The 24,781-nt window shown below is 31.1% G+C and overlaps 1 protein-coding gene across 4 annotated transcripts in view; it reads right to left on the bottom strand.

Moving 5' to 3' along the window:
- Positions 1-691: 691 nt before the first annotated feature.
- Positions 692-24,781, bottom strand: part of nolo (no long nerve cord) — a 34,220-nt gene continuing 10,130 nt past the window's right edge. The window contains exons 7-19 of one of the 4 annotated variants that reach the window (XM_071887758.1): positions 24,303-24,405; positions 6,708-6,803; positions 6,230-6,651; positions 6,060-6,110; positions 3,905-4,942; positions 3,692-3,849; positions 3,276-3,637; positions 2,989-3,108; positions 2,685-2,855; positions 2,400-2,598; positions 2,151-2,320; positions 1,877-2,093; positions 692-1,490 (exon numbers count right to left, since the gene is read on the bottom strand). In XM_071887758.1, coding sequence (XP_071743859.1) covers positions 1,357-1,490; positions 1,877-2,093; positions 2,151-2,320; positions 2,400-2,598; positions 2,685-2,855; positions 2,989-3,108; positions 3,276-3,637; positions 3,692-3,849; positions 3,905-4,942; positions 6,060-6,110; positions 6,230-6,651; positions 6,708-6,803; positions 24,303-24,405 — 3,241 coding nt within the window. In that variant the 3' untranslated portion in view covers positions 692-1,356. The remainder of the gene's footprint in view (positions 1,491-1,876; positions 2,094-2,150; positions 2,321-2,399; positions 2,599-2,684; positions 2,856-2,988; positions 3,109-3,275; positions 3,638-3,691; positions 3,850-3,904; positions 4,943-6,059; positions 6,111-6,229; positions 6,652-6,707; positions 6,804-24,302; positions 24,406-24,781) is intronic. The other 3 variants (XM_071887759.1, XM_071887760.1, XM_071887761.1) reach the window with 3 other exon arrangements.

The following is a 24,781-nucleotide window of genomic DNA, read 5'->3' as shown; positions in this document are numbered from 1 at the left end:
TTATAACAGACAGCTGATATTAACAAGAGTTTTAATTCAGCTGTACCATTTGTCTCACTCTCGCTTTTTCTTTGCCATTCTTCTTTTGAATTTCAAACTAACCTACTTAAGTAATAAGTGGTCGTGATGTTGACTTCTCCTTGTTAATTCTCACCTATATTTGTGTAAATTGTTTTAAAAATGCATTAAAAAATAAATGTAGATTAGTTTAAATATCCCCCGAATAACATTTTCCTGCATTAATTCCATTTTATAGGATGAAGGTATTCATTCCCCTTTATAGCAGTAATTCATTTTCTCCCTCCAAAAAAATAATAAAACAAACAGATGGTAATAACAAAGGTATTAATTCAGATGTACCATATATCCTGCTCCGGCCTTCTCCTCCGGTTCTTACAAAAATCCCATAGTAGACAGCTTGATCCGTCTTGCTATACAATCATTGCTTCTTTATAACCTTTCTTTTTTATTTATAGCCAATTACTTAATTGTAGCTCTAGGTTATATTGTTTATGTTCTTGAAATAGTTATTCAAATGAATGTAACATATGACTTTTAAGCATATGATTATCCATATACATAATAAGTAGATGGTTATTATGTTATGGAAAAATTCAGAAGACATTTTGAAATATTAATTTTTTATAAAACTGTTTTATTAAGATAAATAATATATAAAAACAATACAATGTTTTTGTCATTTCTTTGGTTTGATTTATTATATTATATTTATGTTGTAATACTTGACCATGAGAATTATAATAGCTATATATATATACTCGTAGGTATATACAAATATATATTATGTATACTTTTGAGTAGTCAGAAAAATGTATTGGCTTGTACAGAATAATTAGGTAATATCAATTTTTAAATAACATAATGGCATTTAGAGGTGACTATATTTATAAATATTTGAGATAGACATTAAAGAAACCTTATGGAAAACAAACAAATATTTGAAATACGATTGGGGAAAAGTACAAATGAAAAAAGTAAATCTTGCGTCACCTGTCATCACCACGGTGATATTAGATCATAATTACAATGTGCATTTGTATAAATATATATTTATAAATAAAAATAATTACCAGCAATTGCTCTGACAGACAAAGTTTATACTTTAATATTTTTTTTTTGATTTATTGATAATTATTATTGAAGTTTTATTTAATAAATGTATGTAGACAATGCGAGGAAAATAAGTTGATAATTGGTGAAGAGGAAACTTTTTACGCCAATCCAATTGATTGAATCAAACAAACAAAATATTCAAATAAAATCCCATCATCTTTTAGATGTTGGGCGATTGAAAGTCATTGAATAATATAAATACAAGGAGCTCTTCCATCGATACTATTTATGAATAACGATTGAACAGGAGTAACAACATTTATCCTTATATTTGGGAAGATTACAAAGTTTGAATGAATATACCAATCCGCAGTACTGAGATTCGTCATGACAATCTTCTGGGATGGTTCTCGTATCTAAAACAATGTATACAGATGTAAGTTAATTATTTTTAATAAATATGAATTTTTTAGATATAAGGAGACTCGAAGGAAAGAGGTAAGAAATATATCAATAGAGAAAAAAATTATTATCTTGAATTCTGATAGGTTTAAAATTTTTTACTATGCTAAGTTCATTTTTTGTTTCGGGTCTTTGTTAGGGATGGTATTTATGTAGAGATAAATTGTATTTTTATTTTCCTCGTGCTCTACAAAAGCTCCATCCCTATTTTTATTTTTTTACTCCAGGTTTTTGATATAGCTACATGTTTTTTCTTTTGTTTCATTATTATTCCAACCCTCTTGGCACCTTTTTACTAAAAGTTTCTTTATGTACTTCTACGTATGTTCTTAGTCCTTACCATTGATATGTGAGGAGAAGGAAGAAACATTTGAAGAAGTTTGGGACACTTTATTACAGGCCATATTGTGATTACAGGGTTCAGATGAAGAAGGTTTTGGCATGCTTGTTTCACAGGAGCTGTCTTCAATGGACTCTGTAGGCACTTCTAGTTCGTTTTTCCAGCGGCATTTGACCGTGCGAATTCTTGTACCATTATTTCCACATGGAGTTGAACACTACAGAATTAGAAACAGCGGATATGAAATATAGGAAATAAAATCTAAAAATTTTACCTCTGACCAGGATCCAACGTGCCATTTACCCTCACATTTAGGATTGTTACATTGTCTGGAAGCTTTTGGCCTTAGAATTGCCTCACAAAATCTATCATCAAGGTTATTGTCTTTCTTATTTTTCTCTTCATTCGAGAGATAACCACAACGGACTTGTCTTAGTTGCAAACCTATTTATTATATCCACGGTAAGGAAAAATGAATCAAATATGTCAAATGACATAATTAAATGTCTAATCATTGTAATACCTCTTCCTCTAGATATGCATTTTGAGCTTTGCAGACATGCAGGCCAAGGATCAGCTAACCATTTGGGACATGGGCTATTATGAATACATTTCCTAAAGGAATCAGGTTTTGAAGAGCTAAGTCCTGAGTCAACACAAATATCTTTGGGAATCTCAGTAGCATTATTGCCTTGAATAACAACACAGCGAATCTTCCTTAACTAGAAAGAAGTATGAAAACACAGGGAGAATGATATAAAGTTTTAATACAAATTTTTGATGGGACACAATATATTTATGTACATACTTGTGATCCACCAATTCCGCAAGTTTGACTACAAGGCGTCCACTCTGTTGTTTGCCATTGAAGTTTCAATGACCCCTCACGATCTTTCCCTTTGATTTCTGTATTATCCTCATACTCAGGATCATCCACGTAGTCTAGACTTGAGAGTTGTTTACGCCGATTAAAATATAACTAAGTTCGGGAGAGTGGGAAAATGTACATAATTAGTCTTTAGTAAAAGATTTGGATCTTAAAATATATTTACAAAAAATCTAAGACCATAATTGAGATTTATGATAACTATACATAATACAAATATAAGTACCTGTGAAAGGAGTATTAATATAATAAGACTTATTAAATGAAGGGAAACTGAGGAAGAAGGTGATGAAGAGCTTGGTGTAAATGCTGATTTTTGATCCAATGCATTAGTATATGAGTTCTGCTGTGATGGGTTAGTAGAAAAATCAAAGAAAGAGAAAGGTATGACATGTTTTTTATGTTAATTGTATTAGTAGTTAAAAAGTTAAACGAACTATTATATTTTATTATTACTAAAGGGGTGACGAATTGGGAAAGGATAATTGATAAAGCAAAAGGGATTTCACAAACCTTTTCCTGCTGAGTGTTGGCATTAGACTCCCAATCATAATAGTCACTTTCCTCTTTATTGGGAGCAACTAAGTTCCAACTCTTTTCGTTTCTATTTTCAACTGTATTGAAACGCATATACAGATTATTATTGCTGTTTTTGTTGTCTGACGCGGGTTGACTTGGAAATTCCGTGGTGGTATCAGACACCCAAAGCTTATGTGGATCCCAAGTTGTTCCATATTTGTTATAGTAACCATCCTTGCTACTAAACTTAGATCCATTTACAGCATTTCCATATTTCTTCCATTTTATGGAATCATTCGAATAGTCATCAGGCAATCGCTGAACTATAAGTTCTATAGTTGCGGTTGAGCCCTTAGCTATTTAAGATTAAGACAATTGTATATTGTATATTTGGGTACATTTAGACTTACCTAAGCAAGTATAGACTCCTGCATCCGAATAGTTAATTTTTTTAATGCGAAGTCCACCTTTTTTTGTGACAAAAACATTGGTTGTTCGCTTCTCTTGTTTGCTTTTATGAATTAATGGCTTTATAAGAGAGTTTTCATGGGACCATTGAATCTTTTTCCTAAAAGAAAATATATAAATAGTTTTATATCATATATAAATATGATATTATTTACCTATCAAATTTCTTAACGGGACAGCGAATTTTCAACTTTGTACCCACATAGACAGAGGCCTTTCCTCCAACTTTCAGTTTGACTGTCTTTTTCGTTGGATCTGTTTGAATGTAATTTTGATTAAAATTTGCTTTAATCGAAGGCATTCGCACTTCCTTTTCCAGCTTGTGATGAGTGTGATGGTTCTTGACATTCGAGTCCAAGTGATCCTTTTCATAGTGAAATTTAGAATATATTCCAGTGACTTCAGGACAGTTTTGAGAATTACAAAGTCGCTGTTCTTCGGGTTTTCGACCAGGACATTGCATGTCTGGCTTATCCGCCATTTCCCCCAGTGCTAAAAGTTGTTGACAACGAACTTTACGGAACTTGTAGCCTCCACCACAAGAGGAAGAACATTTGGTCCAGTCCGATGTGGTCCATTTAATAGGACAATCAAGAACATTACAGAATTGTTGTGTGATGGGTGGGGGCTGTGGACAAAGAGAGTCGTTCACTTTGAGTATGTTATTCCCTCCATGTCGCACTTCTTGAATACAAGAAACAGATCTTATTTGAATGCCTCCTCCACAAGATTTGCTACATTTAGAAAATTCAGAAACATTCCATCGGGGTGGGCAAGGATGATCATTGCAGGTTCTCACAATGATCTCTGGTCTTGAGTCAATAGGGCAATTATTAGGGGCCACGGGAGTTTCGAGTTCATCTTCCACACAAATGATTTTTGATTCTTGAATTCCCCCCAAACAAGACTCACTACAAGATGTAAAACCAGCGTCTTTCCACGAATATGTCGATCGACGAGCAGAAGAGGGATCGCCAATATCCATTTGAATGTTATTGATAGAAGAAGTATCCCTATTACACAGGCCTGAGTAGCATACTTCTGTGATGGGGGGCTTCGGTCCAGGGCATTCATTATCTGGGAGAACAGCTATTGTTTTGGAGAATTCTAGAAATATCTTGCACTCCACCTTCCGTTTTCGAATCCCTTCTCCACAGGGTGAAGAACAAGTTCCCCATTCTTCCACAATGAAACTTTAAATATATAATTTTTTATATATCAACAACTGCATATTCATAAATACGTAGATACAATGTAATCAGTGACATGTGCAGTTGCACATCTATGTAATGCGTAATGATTTATTAAGCTTAACATCTGCCTTATACATGCTTCATATAATAACCTCATCTATTCAAATGTATTATTATACATTTTGGAATTAATTTTAAATCAACTTCATTTTAGTATGTATGTAAGTATCTATTTTTAAAGTAAATATTTCTTTAAAGTAAGTTATTTATTTACAAGCTATTACTATAGGATACAATCAACTTCCTCAAAAATCAAGAGAACGTACATCTATGCTTCGTTTTGTCTTTAATTTACATAAAAGTACCTTGAATAAAAAAATTATTCAATAAATTATAATTTTGTAAAAATTATAGATATTATAAGCAATTACATGCAGGTTTTCGTTCTCTAATGTCCCTACTTATTCTTCTAAGATAGTAAATGACTTATTCTTTACTTTTTTGTATTCAAAGATAATTTTTTTACTTTTAGTCTTTTAAACTAACAATTTTCTAATATTATTTGTGTACAAATCTATGCATTTGAGTAGAAATAGTTTTAAAATAAGCAAAAGTACACTGTAGATAAGATATTGAGACATTTATGTACGTATCTATGCCCATATATTATACATACATGTCCCCGTATTAACATATATACATATAGATAGGCATAAAACTATTCATTCAAGTATTAAGTTTTTCAAAAATAAATTGAAAGCCCATCAAGAATTGAAGGAATAAAAAACCAACCAACAAAATAAAAGTTATAAGATATTTAACATTCAGTAAAAAAAGAAAAAGTTATCAATGGTTTATTTTATATGTATATTTGTTTTGGTATTGAGGGGGTCATGCATGAATTGTACTTAGATGAAGGTGCTTGGATGAGTGAGTGAGTGATTCTGTGCAAGAGAAACCGATATTGTGCAGTGCATGTTTGATATTGTACATATTTGGATCCACTTGTATTAGTAAGTAGGTTCGATATATTTTAAAAACGGAAAACATGAAGAATAAAAATGATAACGAAGAAAAACCAACAATGTTGTTTTGTTTGAATCATTACCGACATTACCTAACGTAGAGCCATCCACAAGCGAAGAATGTTCTTACGGCTGGGGTACCTCTAAAAAGCATGTACGTTATTGTATTTAGGACCCGTTTGTTAAATGATTAATTTTTGGGACAATGGTTTTATAAGTGACACAATACATTAGTAATGAGTAGGAGAAACAAACTACGTACGTTGGATCTGTTGTGGCCACTTGAAGTAACTCCTGGGGAGGCTGTGGAGAAACAGTCTCTGAATTAAGAGGATGAATTGAGGATGCTTCCACCATTTTGGAAGATTCATGTTCTTCCAACACATGAGAATTTTCTTCCTCATCCTGATCTACATCCATATGTGACGTAACTTCACCATCTAGGCGAATCCATCCATTCCCACCGCTTTCTGATGATGATCCCTTTTTTGTCTTCGTTTTCGTTTCGTCTTGATCATGATTGAAAAGAGAGTCATTGTCATGATCTTCCTCTTCGCAATGAGTATAACAAACTTGACTCACTCCTGGACGTATACTATAATCGCAAGCTCCAGATGGAAGACCACGTTCATCACGACAAATGACGTTTCGGTGTCGAGTGCCTTTACCACAGGATGTACTACACTGTGTTGATTGATACATTTAACAGTTAAAAATAAATAGATATTTGTACAACTTACATCCGACCAAAGTCCAGTGAACCATTGAGGACATTGATGAGTATTGCAGCCCTCTTTGGAAGGTGGTTTCAAATCCAGACATTGCTTTTCAGACACCTGGAATACAAGATACAAATAATAAATAAATCATCTTTTCGGGAACATTCCTTCAGGGTTAAAGACAAATACATATACGTGCTACATGTAGACATTATACATATATATATTTATACAATCCTTAAATCAATTCAAAAATAAAGTGCATCCCTGTATACATAAATCACTTGCACTAACTCTTCCTATTTTCGCACATCCTTCCATTCATAGCAAGGCACACATACGTAATAGGAATGAACCTATGTATGTGTAATAATATTTATATCTATTTTTTTTTTTTTAAATAAAACATCATACACATACGAAAATATTGATAACATTATGTATTTATATGGAAAAAATGATTTATATACTTACAAATATATTTTTATATTTTCTTAATATAACCTATAATTATATTAATATCACTAACTTAATAAAATCATCTTCAATAGTTTGAAAATATATATTTAAGAAAAAAAAAAGATGACTTTAGTTATTTTTGAAAATATATTCTAACAAATTGCTATTATAGGTAGTAGGAATAAATATTTAAGAAGTTATATTTTTGTCCATCAAAATTGAGTGCCATACGATTTTTTTTTGAAAAAAAATAAATATATTCCTTATTCTTTTAACAATGCCTTATATTAAAGACATTTTGCAACAAATATATTATGAAAAAACATCATTAAAAAATTAGTGAAGAAAAAAAGGTTGTTGTGTGTGCCCTTTTTTCTTCTTTTTTCCTTATTTAACAGGTCGTCCTGCTTGGAGTATCTCACTGTGAAAGAAGAATTCTCATATTTCTATGGTGTAAATTGGTTTAAAAAATGGATAATATATAATTATTATATATGAATTTAAATATAAATACAATATTTTCCCTGCACTAATGATATTTTAAATGTTTAAGTTTTTCCTCTTTATAGCAGAAATTCATTTCTTCACCAAAATCATATAACAGATAGCTGTTATAAACAAATGTATTAATTCAGGTGTAGTCTCACTCCCGCCTTCTCCTTGCGATCTTTTTTTCCTTAAAAAAATGTCAACTCTAATTATGGGGTACAATCAATCTGGGTTTGGCGTTAGGGGGGTCTGGTGCAAAAAGAAATGTGGTGGTCTTTTTCTTTCTTTCCTTTGTTAAAATTTGATTTTTACAAAAAAACCTTCTTTTTTTTATAATTTTTAGTATAATTTTTCTTGGTGTATATATTTAATTAGAAAAATAATACATGAATCATTTCTTGTTAAAATGGGCTTATATCACTACTATTAAATACATAGGGAATATTCCTACAGATAGGGAGTTTAATACATAATCGGCTAACTACTAATTAGTATTTCGGGTAGTGCTAATTTCCAAATCAAGTCTGTAATTATTTTCGTCTAGAATAAAAAAATATTATTGAAACTGATATACATATATTTTGAAATAATATATATTTTTAAATATGTCTAATATGATGTCACTTCAGCTGGGGCCTACCCTTTGACGTAGATTTGGGGCACACGAGTACTAATTCTATTAGGAAGATAAAAGTTATTTCATAAAAATCCGAGTAAAAAATTAAAAGTATACATCTACCTGACGAAATATTTTGTTTCTTTTCCTAGTCGCCATGATGAGAACCTATGTAAACGAATACATTTTGTTAAGTCCAGTCATCCTATATTAACACTAATTTCAAGCCTAATTTATTTCTCATTTTTAAGAAAAAGTTGAGAGATACTATGAAACTTCCCATGTGCATTGCATATACCCAAAAATGAAAGTAATTTTTGCATTAAAATTTCTTGTGAAAAATTCCTTCTCTAACTCAGAGGGTTTTTTTTCGTTGCCTTTTTAAATTATGTACATTTTTTTAAATAATATATATATTATATGAAAGAAATCTATACCAATATATGTATATATTTCATAAAAAGTGGACCATGAATAATGGATAATTCCCTTCTTACACAATAAATTACTCCACACCCAAAAATATATAGAAAACTTTTCCAGAAATTATATTTTTCAAAAAAATACAATGAATGGAATTTGATGGTATTTAAAGGATTTTTTTTTGTTTACAAAAAAGGAAGGAGAATCAAAGCTCAAGTCATAAAAGAAGGAATAATTAATTAATGAGGTCGATATCTCAGCATTTTCTGTATATTGTGCTACAAATACCTATATGAAGTAACTCTTGAACATTTAGAGGAAAAAAAATAGCTTTCTTGAATTTAATAAATATTTACAAATCTCCTTTCTTCTGTATTTATTTTACCTATTTATCATTACACATACTTTTTTGGTCATCTTTTGATAATGGAAGCCGTGGGAATGAGAGCATATGGGATAAATACCAAAATCAAATATTTTACCAATATATTTATATGTAGGTACTACATTTCTCCTCCATAAATATAAAATATACTCTCTGTAGTTAAATAGACTTAACTTTCTTTATACACTTCACTGAAGACTTACAAGCAGACATAATTGGGATGTTCTGATATTATGAACAAATCCTTGTTTGAAAATGGTGAATTATTTCATTTGGATGTCGAAGAGAATGAAAATAGTTAATAAATAAAAATTTTATGCTCCAAAACTTAAATTAAATGAACAACAATTTCTTATAAAGTAATTTAAATATATACAGTCAAATCCAATTAAAACAAACTGCTAATTTTCTAAGATGCTAAGATGAAAAGTTGACTGTATCCGGGTTTTTCTTATAGTCAAACTATTTAAAAAACTACCAAATTTAGATACTTATGTAAATTAGTAATTTTTTCATTCCCTATTTCAAGGCCAGCAGTGTTTGATTAGATCTTGTCCTGATAGCACATTGAGGAGGATTTTTAGCTTATTTTTCAGCTAGCGTTTTTCAGGGACACTCATGAATTGCTTTCATATGGATTGAAAAACAATATGAAATGAATTTAAAAAGAAACATAAAGTAAAAAAAAAATTGGTGACCACTTTCAATGTGTTCATTAAAAAAAAGGAAAAATATTTATAAGAATTCTTCATTGTCATGAATTCCTATGAAGTTGATATTAAAAGTGGGAAGAAAAGTAATTTTTACTTCAGAGTTCTTCTATGCGAATTATTTTATGTATTAAAAATTGGTATTTTTATTACATCCGGATTTGACTGTATTGAAGTAAATATCTTGGAGTAAGAGCAGGTAATATCCGTGTTATAAATATAAATGTTTCTCCCAATACAAAACTAACTCTATCTACCTTGTAATAACAATTACCAACGTATCAAACCACAAAAAGTTGTAATGCTCTCGCATTAGTGTTTTTTGCAGTGATAGTCACTTTTGACCACCTTGGAGTGACATTTGCAATAGTGAAGCTGACTAATAGTCCAAGTTATCTAAAATTGAATCTCCGAGTCAAAAGTACTCGTAATCCGAAATATTAATGTGTATCGATGTACATCAAGGATGCACAAGTTTGCATTTCTTTTAGCCTGTGGGTCCTGCGTCGTTTGAATTATGTAACCCGATCCAATCTGACCCGCAACATTTTATTGCTATAGAAACTTAGACAAAAGACATAATGCGTTATTTCTTGCTCTACTTATCAACTTATAGAGTACATTTGTTAAGCCTTTCAACGATGTATCTAGTTTTCAATTTATACTTCTTTTCTTTGTGGCAGATGTGATATTTCGTCATAAAAGGAAGCCAATTGGTAATATAAAAGGGGGATTATTTCAGTAAGATTAGACTGGTATAAAAGTACTGAGAAAGATAACCAGTTGGTTTTGAATTGAAAATAATTAGTTCTTAACATGTCAAGTTGATAAAGTAGATTATTTTGTAACTATGAAGGAAAAGAAAGTACACACATTTCATGGACTCCTTGATCGATGTGAATCCATGATCATGATAATTTCAATGGGAATAAACGAAAGGGAATCATGGATTGTTTTAAAGCCTTCCCAGAGAATTGATCCATTTACGGATCAAAGATACACAGGTCTTCAATTTGGCATGATTCTTCTCTAGCAGTAAACTGATGATGATTGGTGACTCCCCTCTCTCTGTCTCTCTCCAAAGATTAAAATATCGACAGCTAATATACTATTTCTCAGGAATCAGGGCTACCATATTTATTTTATTTTGTCACAGACGTGGTTATTTTACAGAAAACTTAAGTGTTATTTTTTTAATTCTTTTCCCAAGAAATTGACATGAATTAAGGGATTCATTCAATAAAAATAATTGGAAGTTTATTATTGAAATTTACAATAAACCTCTTCACTTGTGTTAACAGCCTATGACTATCTAGTTTTATTAGTTTATTACATGTACTTTCTTCTTGATGTTTATTATTTTCTGTTAAATAGTTCGGTTAGCTTTGTGTGCACTTGTTCGCTCCGTGCACCCCTCATTTTGTTCGAAACTTATCTTATAACAAATGCAGCTATTTTGTTGCTTAAGGAGTAAGGCTTTACATCGTAAAATTAGTTTCCTTTAACATGGGGTAACACAACATTCGAATGAATTGATTGTTGGTGTGAATATTCTTCGTCATTAACATTTTCGTATATTATTACAATTACAAGCTTATCTTCATCCTTAGTCATCGTTATTTATTTTGCCATTGCTTATTTACATTAATTTTGAATTTGCATGATGTCATCCCTGGAATTGAAAGATTAACTGAATATTATGAAGATACCATTAAGTATGGTAAAAATCGCTTTGGACAACCTAGAACTAGATAAGTAATGCTCTTTTCGTCGTCATCATAATTCCTCTTTTATTCCCCATTTACTATTCTAGCAAAAATATTGTACAGGCGTTTTGGAGCTTAAAAAAGTTGTGGAATGAAGAGCTCAATGAGTCCAGCGTGTCCAAGTTCCGAATTTGAGAAAAGGAACTGGAATATATTTTGAAATTGAAGATTGATCGTAGTTTTCTACGCAAATTTATATTTAAAAGTGTAGAGCTACATGCCTTTTATAATTCAAGCGAGCTTGCCTACTGGAGCTTTGCGAATGAAATTTTCGCCGAAACAAGATTCCTCATCAGTAAATCTCGTGTAGCACCAAAGACAAGGAAAACTTGTGTATATACTTTCGAATGGTCACTGGCCTAGACAGGATCAATTATGTACCAGTGATATATCTTTTGTTCAAGAAGAATTGTGTAAAAGTCTGTGAAAGTTGTTGCAAATATCAGGAATGATATTTTGGTAAGGTTTGAGAAATATTGGAAACTTATAAGCTTTAAAGCTTGGAGTGGGAGATAGATTTTCAAAATTAATAGTAATTCAAGCTTTCTCAGTACTAAAGAATTGAAGGAAGCAGAATTGAAATTAATATGTTTTGTGCATCAAGGTTTTCCTAAAGAATAAAGGACTTTCTTTTTTTGACCACCTTTGGGATCCTGTGAGGAAGTTGATTATTGTGGGTGGATGTTTGCATAATGCAATTCTACCTCATGAATAGAAACATCAAATCATTTCCAAGGAAAATCCTTATTCGTTAAAAATGTAATAATCCACCATTATTAATCTTCTTCGCACTCATCGATTGAAACTACTTTTACAAACATCAGAAAATAATTTTGAAGTATCGGTGGGAGGAAAGTTGTTTCCTCTGCTATACATTCTTGTCCTTAATGTAAGGATCAGAACATAAGTCTCTGTCTCAGTTTATGTCTACCCTTCTTGAAGAAATATTTCGGTTTGAGTCTTTGTTTACTAATGGACAATGAAAAGTTTTTGAGAGCCTTTCTCCGGATGATTAACCGAAGATAATTTCCGAAAATTATAATTTCGGATCATAAAACAACTTTCGTCTAAGCTTCCAAGATGTTATCATCTATAGAATTTAATAACTTCTCTTCCACTCATTCCATTGAATAGAATTTCATCACACCAAGATGCTCTTTTCAAATTTTCAAAGTGGATTCTATGAGCGACTTATTTCCTCAGTTAAGAAGCCTCTTAAGGTTATTATTGGAAGAGCACTCTTGACATATGACGATATGTATACTGTATTGACGGACATAGAGTCGTCAATAAATCAAGGAACACTTACTTTTTTTGTGTTCCGATTGTCAATATTGGGAGCCTATCACTACATCTCATCTATGTCTAACTCGACCTGGCCTCGAGTGGCCTTTAGCTCGTGTATTAAAAAATATAAAGGGTGAGATGGCAATGTTCGAACTTTGAAGTTGAGGATAAGTAAAGACAAGATTTTTGCTCGGCCTATTGAAAATGTTCATCTTTTTTATAAATTCAATCAATAATTTTGAGAAAATGATTTCTCAAGGTCGGGAGTGTCAACGCTTCTGATTATCTAGTTTTATTAGTTTATTACTGGTACTTTTTTCTTGATATTTATTATTTTCTATTTAATAGTTCGATTAACTTTGTGTTTCTTTTCGTGTATTTGATAGTTCCGTGTACCCCTAAATTTATTCGAAACTTATCTTTTCAATCGAAGGCCTTAATCATATCACCTTTGTAGTTATTTTGTTGCTTAAGGAGTAAGGCTTTAAACATTGTAAGGGTTAGTCTCTGTTAACGTGGGGGTTACGCAACAACTTGTAATGAAATTACTTTCTACCTCGCATTAAATTCAGGATTATTATTTTGATGCTGTACAAAAATGTATGCAACATTCAATGTGTGACATAGAGCCCTTAGAAAGGATAAAAAACGATTTTGTTGGAACTGCGGGATTAAAATATACTTATGTAACCCAACGGTCAGTTACGCTATATGATACCAACCCGTACATTTGGTAATCGACAGAAAAGAGGCTATTGTAAACAAAATAAGGCTAACAGATCCTTAAGGGGTATCAAATAAATAAACTAAAGTTTCCTCCGATGGGATTAGATTTTTTTCTTATGTCACACTTTCTTTAAAGGTTTTGTCAATGAAAAAAAAATCGTCAGTAAAAAGTGTTTTTATTGATCTTTAGATTAAAGGAAGATCTTGAAAAGTAGTTGAATTGAGAATATAAATTACTTTTGGTTATCATATTTTATAATCATATTTATGACACAAAGACCTTGACATCAAAACATTATGTGTATGTACATTTTACAACACTTTAAATATCTATTAGGCTTCCCACAGTAATAACAAATTACCACCAAAGATAAACGTGATGATGGACAGGATAAGTGATTACAATTTCAGGGGTTGTTGTGATTTTTATAAACAAAGGAACTGCTCATTTAACCTAAAATAACTATTATTTAACCAGTTGTATAAAAAAGATCTGATATCTACAAATTTTTAAAGATAATTACTCCGATGTCGATCCTCAATTCTACTCTGAGTCCGACAAGGCCATATAATTATAACTCCCTAACAAACCCTCAAGGTTATCATCCATCTTTTATGAACACACAAAAAGTTCAATCTGGTTTCGTATATACTTGAATATAGTAGAAAAGGAAGTTGACAACTCAGAAGTTTTTTGAAAAATGATTTTTCTTTTCCTCATCTGTTGTCATTATAATTATAATTAAAAAAACGTGCCTGCTATAAAATGCACCAGATTTTCATCCCTTGTTGTTATAAAGTATCGAACGGTGCTTAATTTATCCTAAGAGAACGATTACTCTAAATCCAAGTTATTACTGTTCTTACAAATGTACATACTTACGTGAATTAATTATAAAAGGAAAGGTTCCTTGATTTAAAGAAACATTATCATTGATAGGGTTAAAAATGTAAAATTTGACTCTCACATAGCCTGACAAATTATAAACTATCCTTAATCATTTTTATATAACCTAGAGCTGCAGCCTTCCTATAAAATATGTACATTTAATATGTGCGTTTAAAAAATGAGGAAAATGTACATACCCACGAAAACTGGGATTTTCTTGAAAACACTAAGACCTACAAAGCCAATTCATACCTTACTTAAAAGAGCTTAACTAAATATTTTAAATGAAGCTACATTAATGTTGGGCAGATTTCTGATTACGCCTCAAAATCGAAATGAAATTGATCTACAGATTCAAAATTCAATTCCTTGCTGCATGTCCTTGATTCTGTGGTCATTGGAATCAATCCAACAATGGCCACGAAAAAATATGAAAAACAGATACAATGTACAGGGAGCGGGGATCAAATTATCGCCTACTTTAAACCTTGATAACTTGAAGACGACATTATCAAATAAAAAACCTGTCACCAAATAGGAAAGCTATTCTTGTCAGCTGACGATACGTAGTTCAGTTAGCACCATGCCGTCATCATATGAAGAGATAAAGAGCTATAAGTGGAACGAGGAGCTTTCGAGGTCCGCCGTAGTCATGGCATTGGTTAATAAGGTAGGTGAAATCTCCAATTCAACGATTGCTTCAACCTTAGGAGTGAATTTACGGACTGTTCAGCGTATCTGTAAGAAGCTAGAGGACACCTGGGATGTTGATGCCACCATAAAGAGGGCACCCAAGGAGGAGGGCGCCGACAGGAAGGTCAGGAACACCGACTTTGTCAACAAGGTGAAGAAGATGGTTGAGGATGACCCTACCTGGATCCAAGGGGTGGCCGGAGACAGGCCCTGGGTGTGGCAACAGGACTCATCACCCTGCCATGTGTCAAAAATATCCATGCAGTGGTTAACCGAGAACTCTTATGACGTCGTAACCAAGGATTTGTGGCCTCCTAACTCTCCCGACCTTAATCCTTTGGACTATTTTGTCTGGAGCTATGCCAAGAAACATGCCAATAGGCATCCCCATAGCACCAAGGCCAGCCTGATGGATTCCATCAAGGAGGTATTCGGCAACATGGACAGAAGAGCCTGCGGCCGGTTCAGAGGCCGTATTGAGGCCGTTATTGATGCCAACGGTGATTATATCGAAAGAATGGTTACTCTATAGCTATATGCTCGTCATAGTTTTGATTTTCAATAAAAAAGTTAAAAAATGTATATTTTGTGTTGTTTTTTGTAGAAAAATATTTTGGCGACAATTTGATCCCCGCTCCCTGTATATATTTATATTATAGGTATATGAGACACAGATAATCTCGTATCATGATATCACCGTTGACCTTGTTTTATCACAAAAAAGAATCAATTATGAGTGTCTTAAAACCAGGTGCATATACCTATGAAAATACAAAAATTATAATTATTTTCCACGTTGTACCACTCATGAAAAAACTGTCTTGTGGTATAGGTAATATAATATTAAAAAAAATGTTTGACAAATTCCGAAGTCTCGTATTAGAATATCCACTTATAATCAATTAAGTCCTAAAAACAGATAAGAGAACTATGATTATTTTAATAAATTGTTTCCAAACTTCTTTCTTTGGTTAACACCCCACCTAATCACTAGGATTTCCTTCCTTCATGTATGTAGTAAATTTTATAATCTAAGATAATTTCATAGGAATGTAATAAAAAAAAATAGTCAAAGAAAACGTTGAAATAGTTACATATATATTTTGTGGCTTTTTTAAAAATATATTTTTTCCATATATATATAAAACCTGAAAGTTTTAAAGCAAGAAATAGATCATTGAAATTGACAGAATTTTCTGTAATACATTGATCCGCACTTTAAACTTTATATCTAGAAATATACATCTGGTTCGGAAATCATAGGCCTAGAAGATAAATACAATTCGGTGAAATTATTATTATTTAAATATTTTAAAAAGCTAGAAATAATAATATATAATTGTCTATTATTAAAAGACGTCATCATTTAATAAAAAAAGGAATTCAAAAAATGTTCCAATATGAACGGGGCATGAGCATTACTCACTTATTATGATAATTATGTAATACAAACCAGGCCTTATTATTCTTATAATCACTACCTTTTTTTTAAATAAGACTTCCAATTTCTTCTCTTCACTTATGGCTCCCTCTAGCTCAGGCAGAAGCCTCCCTTATAGACTCAATAGTTTCAGAGGGAATTTTACTTAATTAGAGGGCTATTATCTTATTTGATAAGTTAATATTAATTATTTATTTATGAGAGGGGCTCTTCAATTTATGGTCGTATCTTCGTCAATGAAAATCATCATCAGCTACTTAATTAAGAACCTTATTAGTATCAGGTAACTGTTATATGATTTTGGGATACATAAAATGAATTATTGCCATAGAGAGGAGAACTTTCTTTATTTAAAATAGCATTAATGCTGGACAAATATCATAATTATATCTAAACTATCTATACTTTATTATGTATTTTAAAACAATATAGACTATAGAAAAGTGATAATACTTACTTCAGAGGGAGAAGTTATCAACACAACTATCTATTAAATAATGAACAAGAAGAAGAAAGAGCAACCACAAAAACCGTATTTATTTTTCTAATTTTTAAATGAAGTTTTTTCCTGACAAATATGTCAACTCTAGCTATAACATTCTGTGTCAAGGAAGAATATTTTATTATTTAGTAAGCAAAGCAGCAGAGAGTCTTGCGGCAAAATACTATAACTCCCAGAATAATAATAATATTTTATATCCAATATAGAGGGCGCGGCGAAACTTCTTCTCAGCATTCCGCCTTGTTTTAGAACAACTCGTTTAAACAACTAGCTACAAACTGTCACATCACCATGGCAATAATATAATTTATTTATTTTGCTCATGCCTGAGAGAATTAGTCATTAAAGATCTAGCACAATTGAAGTTGTCTTCCAAGAAGATTATCAAGTGGTTCACCTATGCTGGGAACAAATGTTTTAAAGAAAGTACTTATAACCTTCCAAACCCCTCTTCCCCATTCTCTCAACCCCTTTTAAACGAATATCCTTTAAAGTGTCTATCGATTAATTCAAAGAAATCTTATATATTTCTGAAATTGACACAATCAGCGGCTCAAACCAAAAAGTAACCATACCTAGGCACATTTTTTATTAGCATATATATTGAATAAAAATGTGTGCTGTCTACATATAAAAATTCCCCTCCCTTGATAATCAAGGCCATACTTAAATCCATGAAAGGCTGATGATATAGCTTTGCGCATGAAAAAGTAAAGAGAAGTAAGTTGTGTAGTACTCTACGCATTATATAGTATTTTGATAAAAGATAGGTATCTATGATGTGATGTGAAAGATTATAGCAATTCATAGACTTTTTTCTTCTCCATAAAGAACAAACATAGTATATATGTTCACTAGGGGGGTCCCGTTAATGTATTTTTTTTGAGCTATGCAAACACAAGAGGTTTCAAAATATGCGTAATTTTATACAAATTATAGAAATAGTAAAAAAATGCTTTACCGCTCTTCACAGTCTTGTAAAAATTTGCGTCTCCACATATTTAAAATGTATGTCTAAAATAATACAAAAGTAAATTTTGAGAGTAATTTTATGGTAAAAACAATAATGGGCGCTTGGTGGAGTGCAAATTCTACAGCTATGTTCATTTTTTGGTGTGACCTTGACCTTGGACTTTGACCTCTCAAAATGTAATGGCATCTTACTGTTCCTATATATAATCTTAGTACCAACTTCGATCAAAATCGATCCGTAAATTTTATTATTATATTTTATTTTATTATTAAAATAAATGATATTAAAATTTTGCATCATATGGAAGGCCCTTCGAAATTACTTGTAGCACAACTTAGCGTTGTGTGTTACAAATAAAATGATCCAGATTCTGATAAAACAGAGGTGTGATCTTCTATAACTTCGTTGCGATGGTATCGGTCCCCTATTTTCTTATTTATCTGAGTTTTATCTTTTCGTTCATCTAAATAAATACTTCTAATGACAGCTCCTAAAAAAGCTTTTCAAGTATCTATGTGTACTTTTGATACAGCTTTGGAAATCTTGTTGTTATCAATGACCAAAAGCAACAGCAGCAGCAAATCGTTTCGATAAACCTAATCGATTACTCAGATTTTATGAAAGTACTCATAATCCATCAAAGAACTTGCAAGTGTTTGTCAACTACGTAGTTAAAGTCTACACTCCAATGTGGTTCCTAATCAAGCGAAAAACGTCTTTTAATTATAGACCTAAGCATTTTTTTAAACTGATTGTTTGCTCTAGATTTGTACCAGAAAATCTTAGGTCTGTCGTGGGCCCCATTATTGAAAGAATTTATTTTTTTGCACACCCATAAAACCTACTTGTCAGTTTGTTGTTTGATGAGTTGGGCAACATTCTGGAGTTGGCATTGCAAATAACAATAAAGCTAGGGGAACTGAAATTGCCACTAAAATTATAATATTTAAACCACCAAAAGTAAAATTTTATAAAAGAAACTACAGCGAGATTATTGCGTGGCATGAATGTCAAGTTAGAGCACCACCAATTTTTCAAAATATTTCTATTGAAGACTTTCAAATCATGGCCAAAAATAAGAAATTAAAAATTGTTGATTTTTTTTGTCACACGCAATCAGTAGAAAGATTTGTTAAACTGATAAAAGATACTTCAGAAAGAGTAACTAACGTTAGTTCTAGAAATGGCTTTATAAGTATGAAATAGATTGCAATTTCGAGCATAAATGCTCAATTTTGGACACAAAAATAAGTTTAAATTCTGAGTTTTGTAGTTGATTATAATCTCTAATTTACTTATATTATTATTCTATATTTTGGATCATTGATTTTAATAATAAAATATTTCAATATTCATTTTGGTATTATTTTTATAAATTAGTCTAATTATGGATTAAACGTAAATTTTTACAATGATTGGAAGACCAGCAGAGCCTTCTAAATGATACAAAATTTTAGTATAATTTATTTTAATAATAAAATAAAAAAATAGTAATAAAATTTACGGATCGATTTTGACCAAACATGGTACTAAGATTATATATCGGAATAGTAAGAGGTTAGTACATTATGAGAGGTCAAGTTCAAATTCAAATGTCAAGGTCACACCAAAAAATGAATATAGTTGGAGAATTTGTGCTCTAATAAGCGCTCATTCTTGTTTTTGCCATAGAATAACTCCCAACATTTATATTTGCATTATTTTAGACATACAGTTTCAATCTGTGAAGACGTAAATTTTAAAAAAGCTGTGAAGAGTTGCAAAACCCTCCAAACGATGCACAATTTTATTTTTGTTACTATTTTTATAATTTGTGTAAAATTACACAAATTTTGAGGCCTCTTGTGTTTCCATAGTTCAAAAAAATAAATTAACAAGACACCCTAATGTAAGCCTCTCCTCTGGCAGAAAATAGATGTATATGGTATATTATGAATTTCCTTATTACATATATTCCAACTAACTAATTAATTAGTCACATTTTCCTTATTTGTACATTAATCTATCTTGTATTTAAGTTCTTAGACGGCAACCTAATTTATACGGGCCTAAAAAACACTGTATTATCTTTGCAGTCTATGAGAAGAGTACCCATTTTATATTAATGGGCTTTACTGATTGGTGTATAGATAAGATGCAAACAGGTACACCACTCATAATTTTACCCAATATGATATCCATTGGATTGGTCGTTATGAGAGAGTAGACAATTTGCATTCTTTGAAGCAAACATCCGTTAATATCTTTAAAAAGATTTCAATTGTAGACCTTTGGTTATTTAAAAATATTGTACCTTCTAAATATATATATTGTATAAAAATTGTGAATAAGCTACATGATAATTAAAAAATCCCTTAAAGTATTTGGGAAATAAATAGCTTCACATCAGTCATATCATAATTAAATTAATAGTGCTAATTTATTCATTCATGAATTAATATAAAATGTAAATTCAATGTCCTAACATGTACAATGCTCGTCATTTAGGGGTAAAATAATTTAAAAAAGAAGCTGGAGAGGAACGTCTCCTCATTATTACAGTTAAAGTTATTTCTTTTAAGTACTCATGTCATTCATAATTGACTCATAAAATCACAACCAATATGCACTTTGAGGTCTCAAATTGCATTTTTTTATATCCCTAAAACCATAGACGGAGTTTGATGTTTAAAATGAGAGCAGGCTTTTCTGACCTTTAAGATTTAATATATATACATTATAAATAACTAGTATGTAAATTTTAGTGTTGAGACTCGGCCAGAGACTGATTAAAAAAAAATTATTTATATCATATATATATATAGATATATAGAAACATAAAATAATATAATCTGAAATTGCTAGGAGGAATTGGTTGTATTAGCATGAATAAGCATTTTAACTTAAAATTAGTACTCATAGCCCAGACCTAAACCTAATAACAATTAAACATTACAGCCATCAAATAATCATACACTAAATAATAAAAAACATAAAAAATCAATCCATTGGTCTTCCTGGATGAAAGCGTTCATACCTTCGGACAATTGTTTTTAAAGTAGTTCTATATCTAGTTGGCTCTGAAAATTTATATGTGACAATGTCAATAGTATGGTTCTAGGAAGGGATTTCAATAAAAAAACACATTATCTTGTTGCAGAGGAAAAAACTATTGCTCTTAGGGGTTCTTTAAGAATTGGTTCTCCACATGCCAAATTGTTGCCAATAAAAGCAAAATGTATTGCACATATTATGGACTTTTTCGCCTTTACCTCATAGGCAAGCCGAATAAAATTTTTGCCTTCCAGGTATTAAGGGTTTCCCCATCAATATTCAGAGAGACAAATTCAATTAAAAAGAACACCAAAGGGCACTCAGCCAAACGCATGCCCAGTAATATATAATTCTTTCCACCATCTCTACAGGGATCGTAGTAAAAAAATACAGTCTATCGAAATCTGGAATTGAGACCTCAATTTTTTTGTTTCGACCACTCTATACAAAGAATTACCTATCTCGTCAGCCCAAAATTCTGGTAGTTTCAATTTTCTTTCAAAATTTGGACATATATTATTCGACGTATCAGTACATGAAGGCAAAATCATCATCTTTAAGTGTCAGGGCTCTGAATGTAAATGATTTCTTGCAGATTTTGTAAAAGGAACCCGATATTTTCTATTATTTCTATTAAATTAGAAACTACAATGTAGGAAATATTGCAAGTATTCCCAACAAAATCAACTATCAGGAAGGTGGGATATATTGTCGGGTATGTACCCAAAAATCTTCTCCCCAAATTCCCAACATTAGGAATCCATTCCTCATATCTTAATGTTCTGCCTAGTCATCGCTACAAACTTTATCAAGAGGGGAGTTAATTAAACCATCTACGGAGTTTATAGCCTTTTCAAAGAAAATAGAAGGCGAATTTAATCAATTCCACGACAACTATGTAGATACTTGACCATTTGTTATGGATAGACTGTAAAATAATTTTTCATAGTAAATACCCTAATGAACCTTATGAAGTGATCGAAAGATTTATTAGTACTCCAACATTTATTCTACTAAAATATATTAATAAATTAAATAAGAGCCTTATAAAAATAAATTAGCCAGGAAAATAGGAAAGATGACTCATTTTGTCTGTTAACTTTTTTAATTAAATATCAAATTTTTATCCTACTCTAATTTATTTTTATTCAATCAATGAATTTAATAGTATATTGACTATAATGTCACACTCCATTGACAAAAGAAAAAAGGAAAAACGCGTGGTGGAAAACACACATCAGTGCAAATATGCGTAATTGACATACCTTGTATTTCTAGTTATCTGGGATTTACCCACATGTGATTAAACTATAGAATCTTGAACTATCTATTGTGCTACAGAATGCCACTCATCAATTTGTATTTTTCATTCAAAAAATCATATAGTTAATATATCAACCACTCAAGGAATATTCAATTATTACATTTTCCTCATAATGTTAATTCTTCACTTAAAATCAAATTCCTCATTTCGTCTGTTACAACTTTTATTATCTACATATACAAGTTAAAACTTGTAGAAAATATTTAGTTTTACGCATTACATTTTGTAATTCATACAGACAATGAAAGGAAATTTTGATCTTGAACTTCAAAACATGTAAATAAATTACATAAAGGAGTTACTACGTAACGTTTGCAGTAATGTACAAAGTATGCATTTGGGATTTTTTGCCCCCCCCCTCCCTCCTCTGTGTTTGCATTTGGTACACATAATGTACGTAGCTTAAAGCTTGTGTTTGTGTTTTCAAAACCATTATATAGTATCTGTGTTTGTACTTTTTATATATATAGCCGCTTTTAAAAAGTAGAAATAACCCTTTGGTTAATGTTTTTTGCTCTCATTAAAAAAAAGGTTATCAAAACATACGTAACTTTTTTTTATTTGATTCTGCCATTTTTTAATCTCACGGATATTACCGTCCGTCAAATCAATTAAATTGTATTTAATCAACGGTCAAATAATGTAATGTTTATATTATGTAATTTTTTTTTCCTTTAAGAACAAGATCAAGCCAATAGTATATGTAACATACGTACATTGCCTAATTTTAATAGAAAATAGAATATAAAATATACGTATTATAAAAAAAAAATTGACGTTATAAAAGTTGTTTTTTTATTGATTAAAGGAACCATTTTCATATTTTTTTCCTTACTTCGCGCTCCCATGTTAAGTGGAAGAACTAAGTTTACTTTAGAAATTAAAGGAATAAACAATGAATAAAGGATTACGTTCTATAGTTCCACTAATATTCATATATATATATATATATAACCTCCCCTCCTCTTGACTAAAGTAGCCTCTTGTGACTTTCTACTCAAGTCTTTTCTTATGCTTTTTCATCATACATACTGGTGTTGGGGTTCGATCTAGAAATCCTAGACCCGTCTGAGAGCGTTATAAATTTTTTTTAAAATTAGTTCGGTCCAAAAAAAAAAAAAAAATTGGCCTAGACCGGTCTCAGAGAAAAGACCGAACCAAAAAAAAATCAGTGCTATACCGAGTCTCAACTCTATTCAGTACATATATCACAGCGCTGCCTCACTGAAATAAAAAGGTTAATTTTTGTAGCTTTCGATTTTCTACTTATTTTCCCACAATTAGTATTTTGAACTCTGATTGGCTCAATGGGAAGTGACTTATTTTAAGAAGTAAACAATTTCCAACAGGGATTGAATAATATACCCTTCCATAGATGGCAAACTAATACTATACATGGGCTGATATAAAAATATTTCCCAATCTGATAGCATAGTTTGAAAAATATCGGATTGACATTTTTTTAATGCTATCAGATTGGTTATCTGATATTATCTTGGACTTTTTACCTAATGTAATGTCCAGGAAGGCAAACTTTGTGTTTTACTGTTTTTAAGGAGTCACAGACAAATTCATTCATATAAGTGCGCATACTCTGTGTAAAAAGCATTCACTGACTACAAAAATTGAAAACCAATCCTTTTTCCATTCCCTCATTTTTTGTGATAGCATCTTATAAAATATTGGAGCACATATCTAAATTTCTAAGAATTTTTTCTAATACTGATACAATTACAGATATTTGATATTTTTCCAGATATTTCGGTTTTCCGATTTCGATCCAATATCTCAGCCTAGGTCTAACTAACACCAACCAATTTTTTTTAATGAAGGAAAGGTTGAGAGATACAATCAATGTAACATGTTTAATTTATAAATTAAATAATTATTTCTTCTTTACCTTAACCTTTTCGCCGTTTTCATCTATGATGCATGAGACATTTCGTTCTTTAACTCCTCGACCACAAGGTTTGGAACAGGACTTCCAATCGTCGACTTCCCATCTGAAATCATAAAAAAATACAAACATGATGTTTATCACAATGAAAAAACATACAAACATTGTTAAACATTGTTTTGAGGGATCAAAAGCGACCCACATAGTTCTATATAATAATCAAAAACAAAGTCCTTTCAATTTCCATTACCTCTTTGATCATTAACTCTATTCTTAATTCCTCCTCTTCTCATTATTCAGCTTTTAAGATAATAGACTGCAAAAATTAATGAGTACCAGCATTTTAGAACGCATGACTTCATTGTACATATTATCTCTCTCTGTATGTTTGTACGAGTACTTTTTTCTTTAACAATGAATTTATTGTGCAAATTATATAAATAGGCATTTTTATAAAGACATAATCCAATCAGGAGCTCTTC

Source organism: Lepeophtheirus salmonis, chromosome 4 (genome assembly GCF_016086655.4).
Source record: "Lepeophtheirus salmonis chromosome 4, UVic_Lsal_1.4, whole genome shotgun sequence".
Lineage (NCBI taxonomy): Eukaryota > Metazoa > Arthropoda > Copepoda > Siphonostomatoida > Caligidae > Lepeophtheirus > Lepeophtheirus salmonis.
This window is presented reverse-complemented; position numbering and strand designations above follow the sequence as displayed.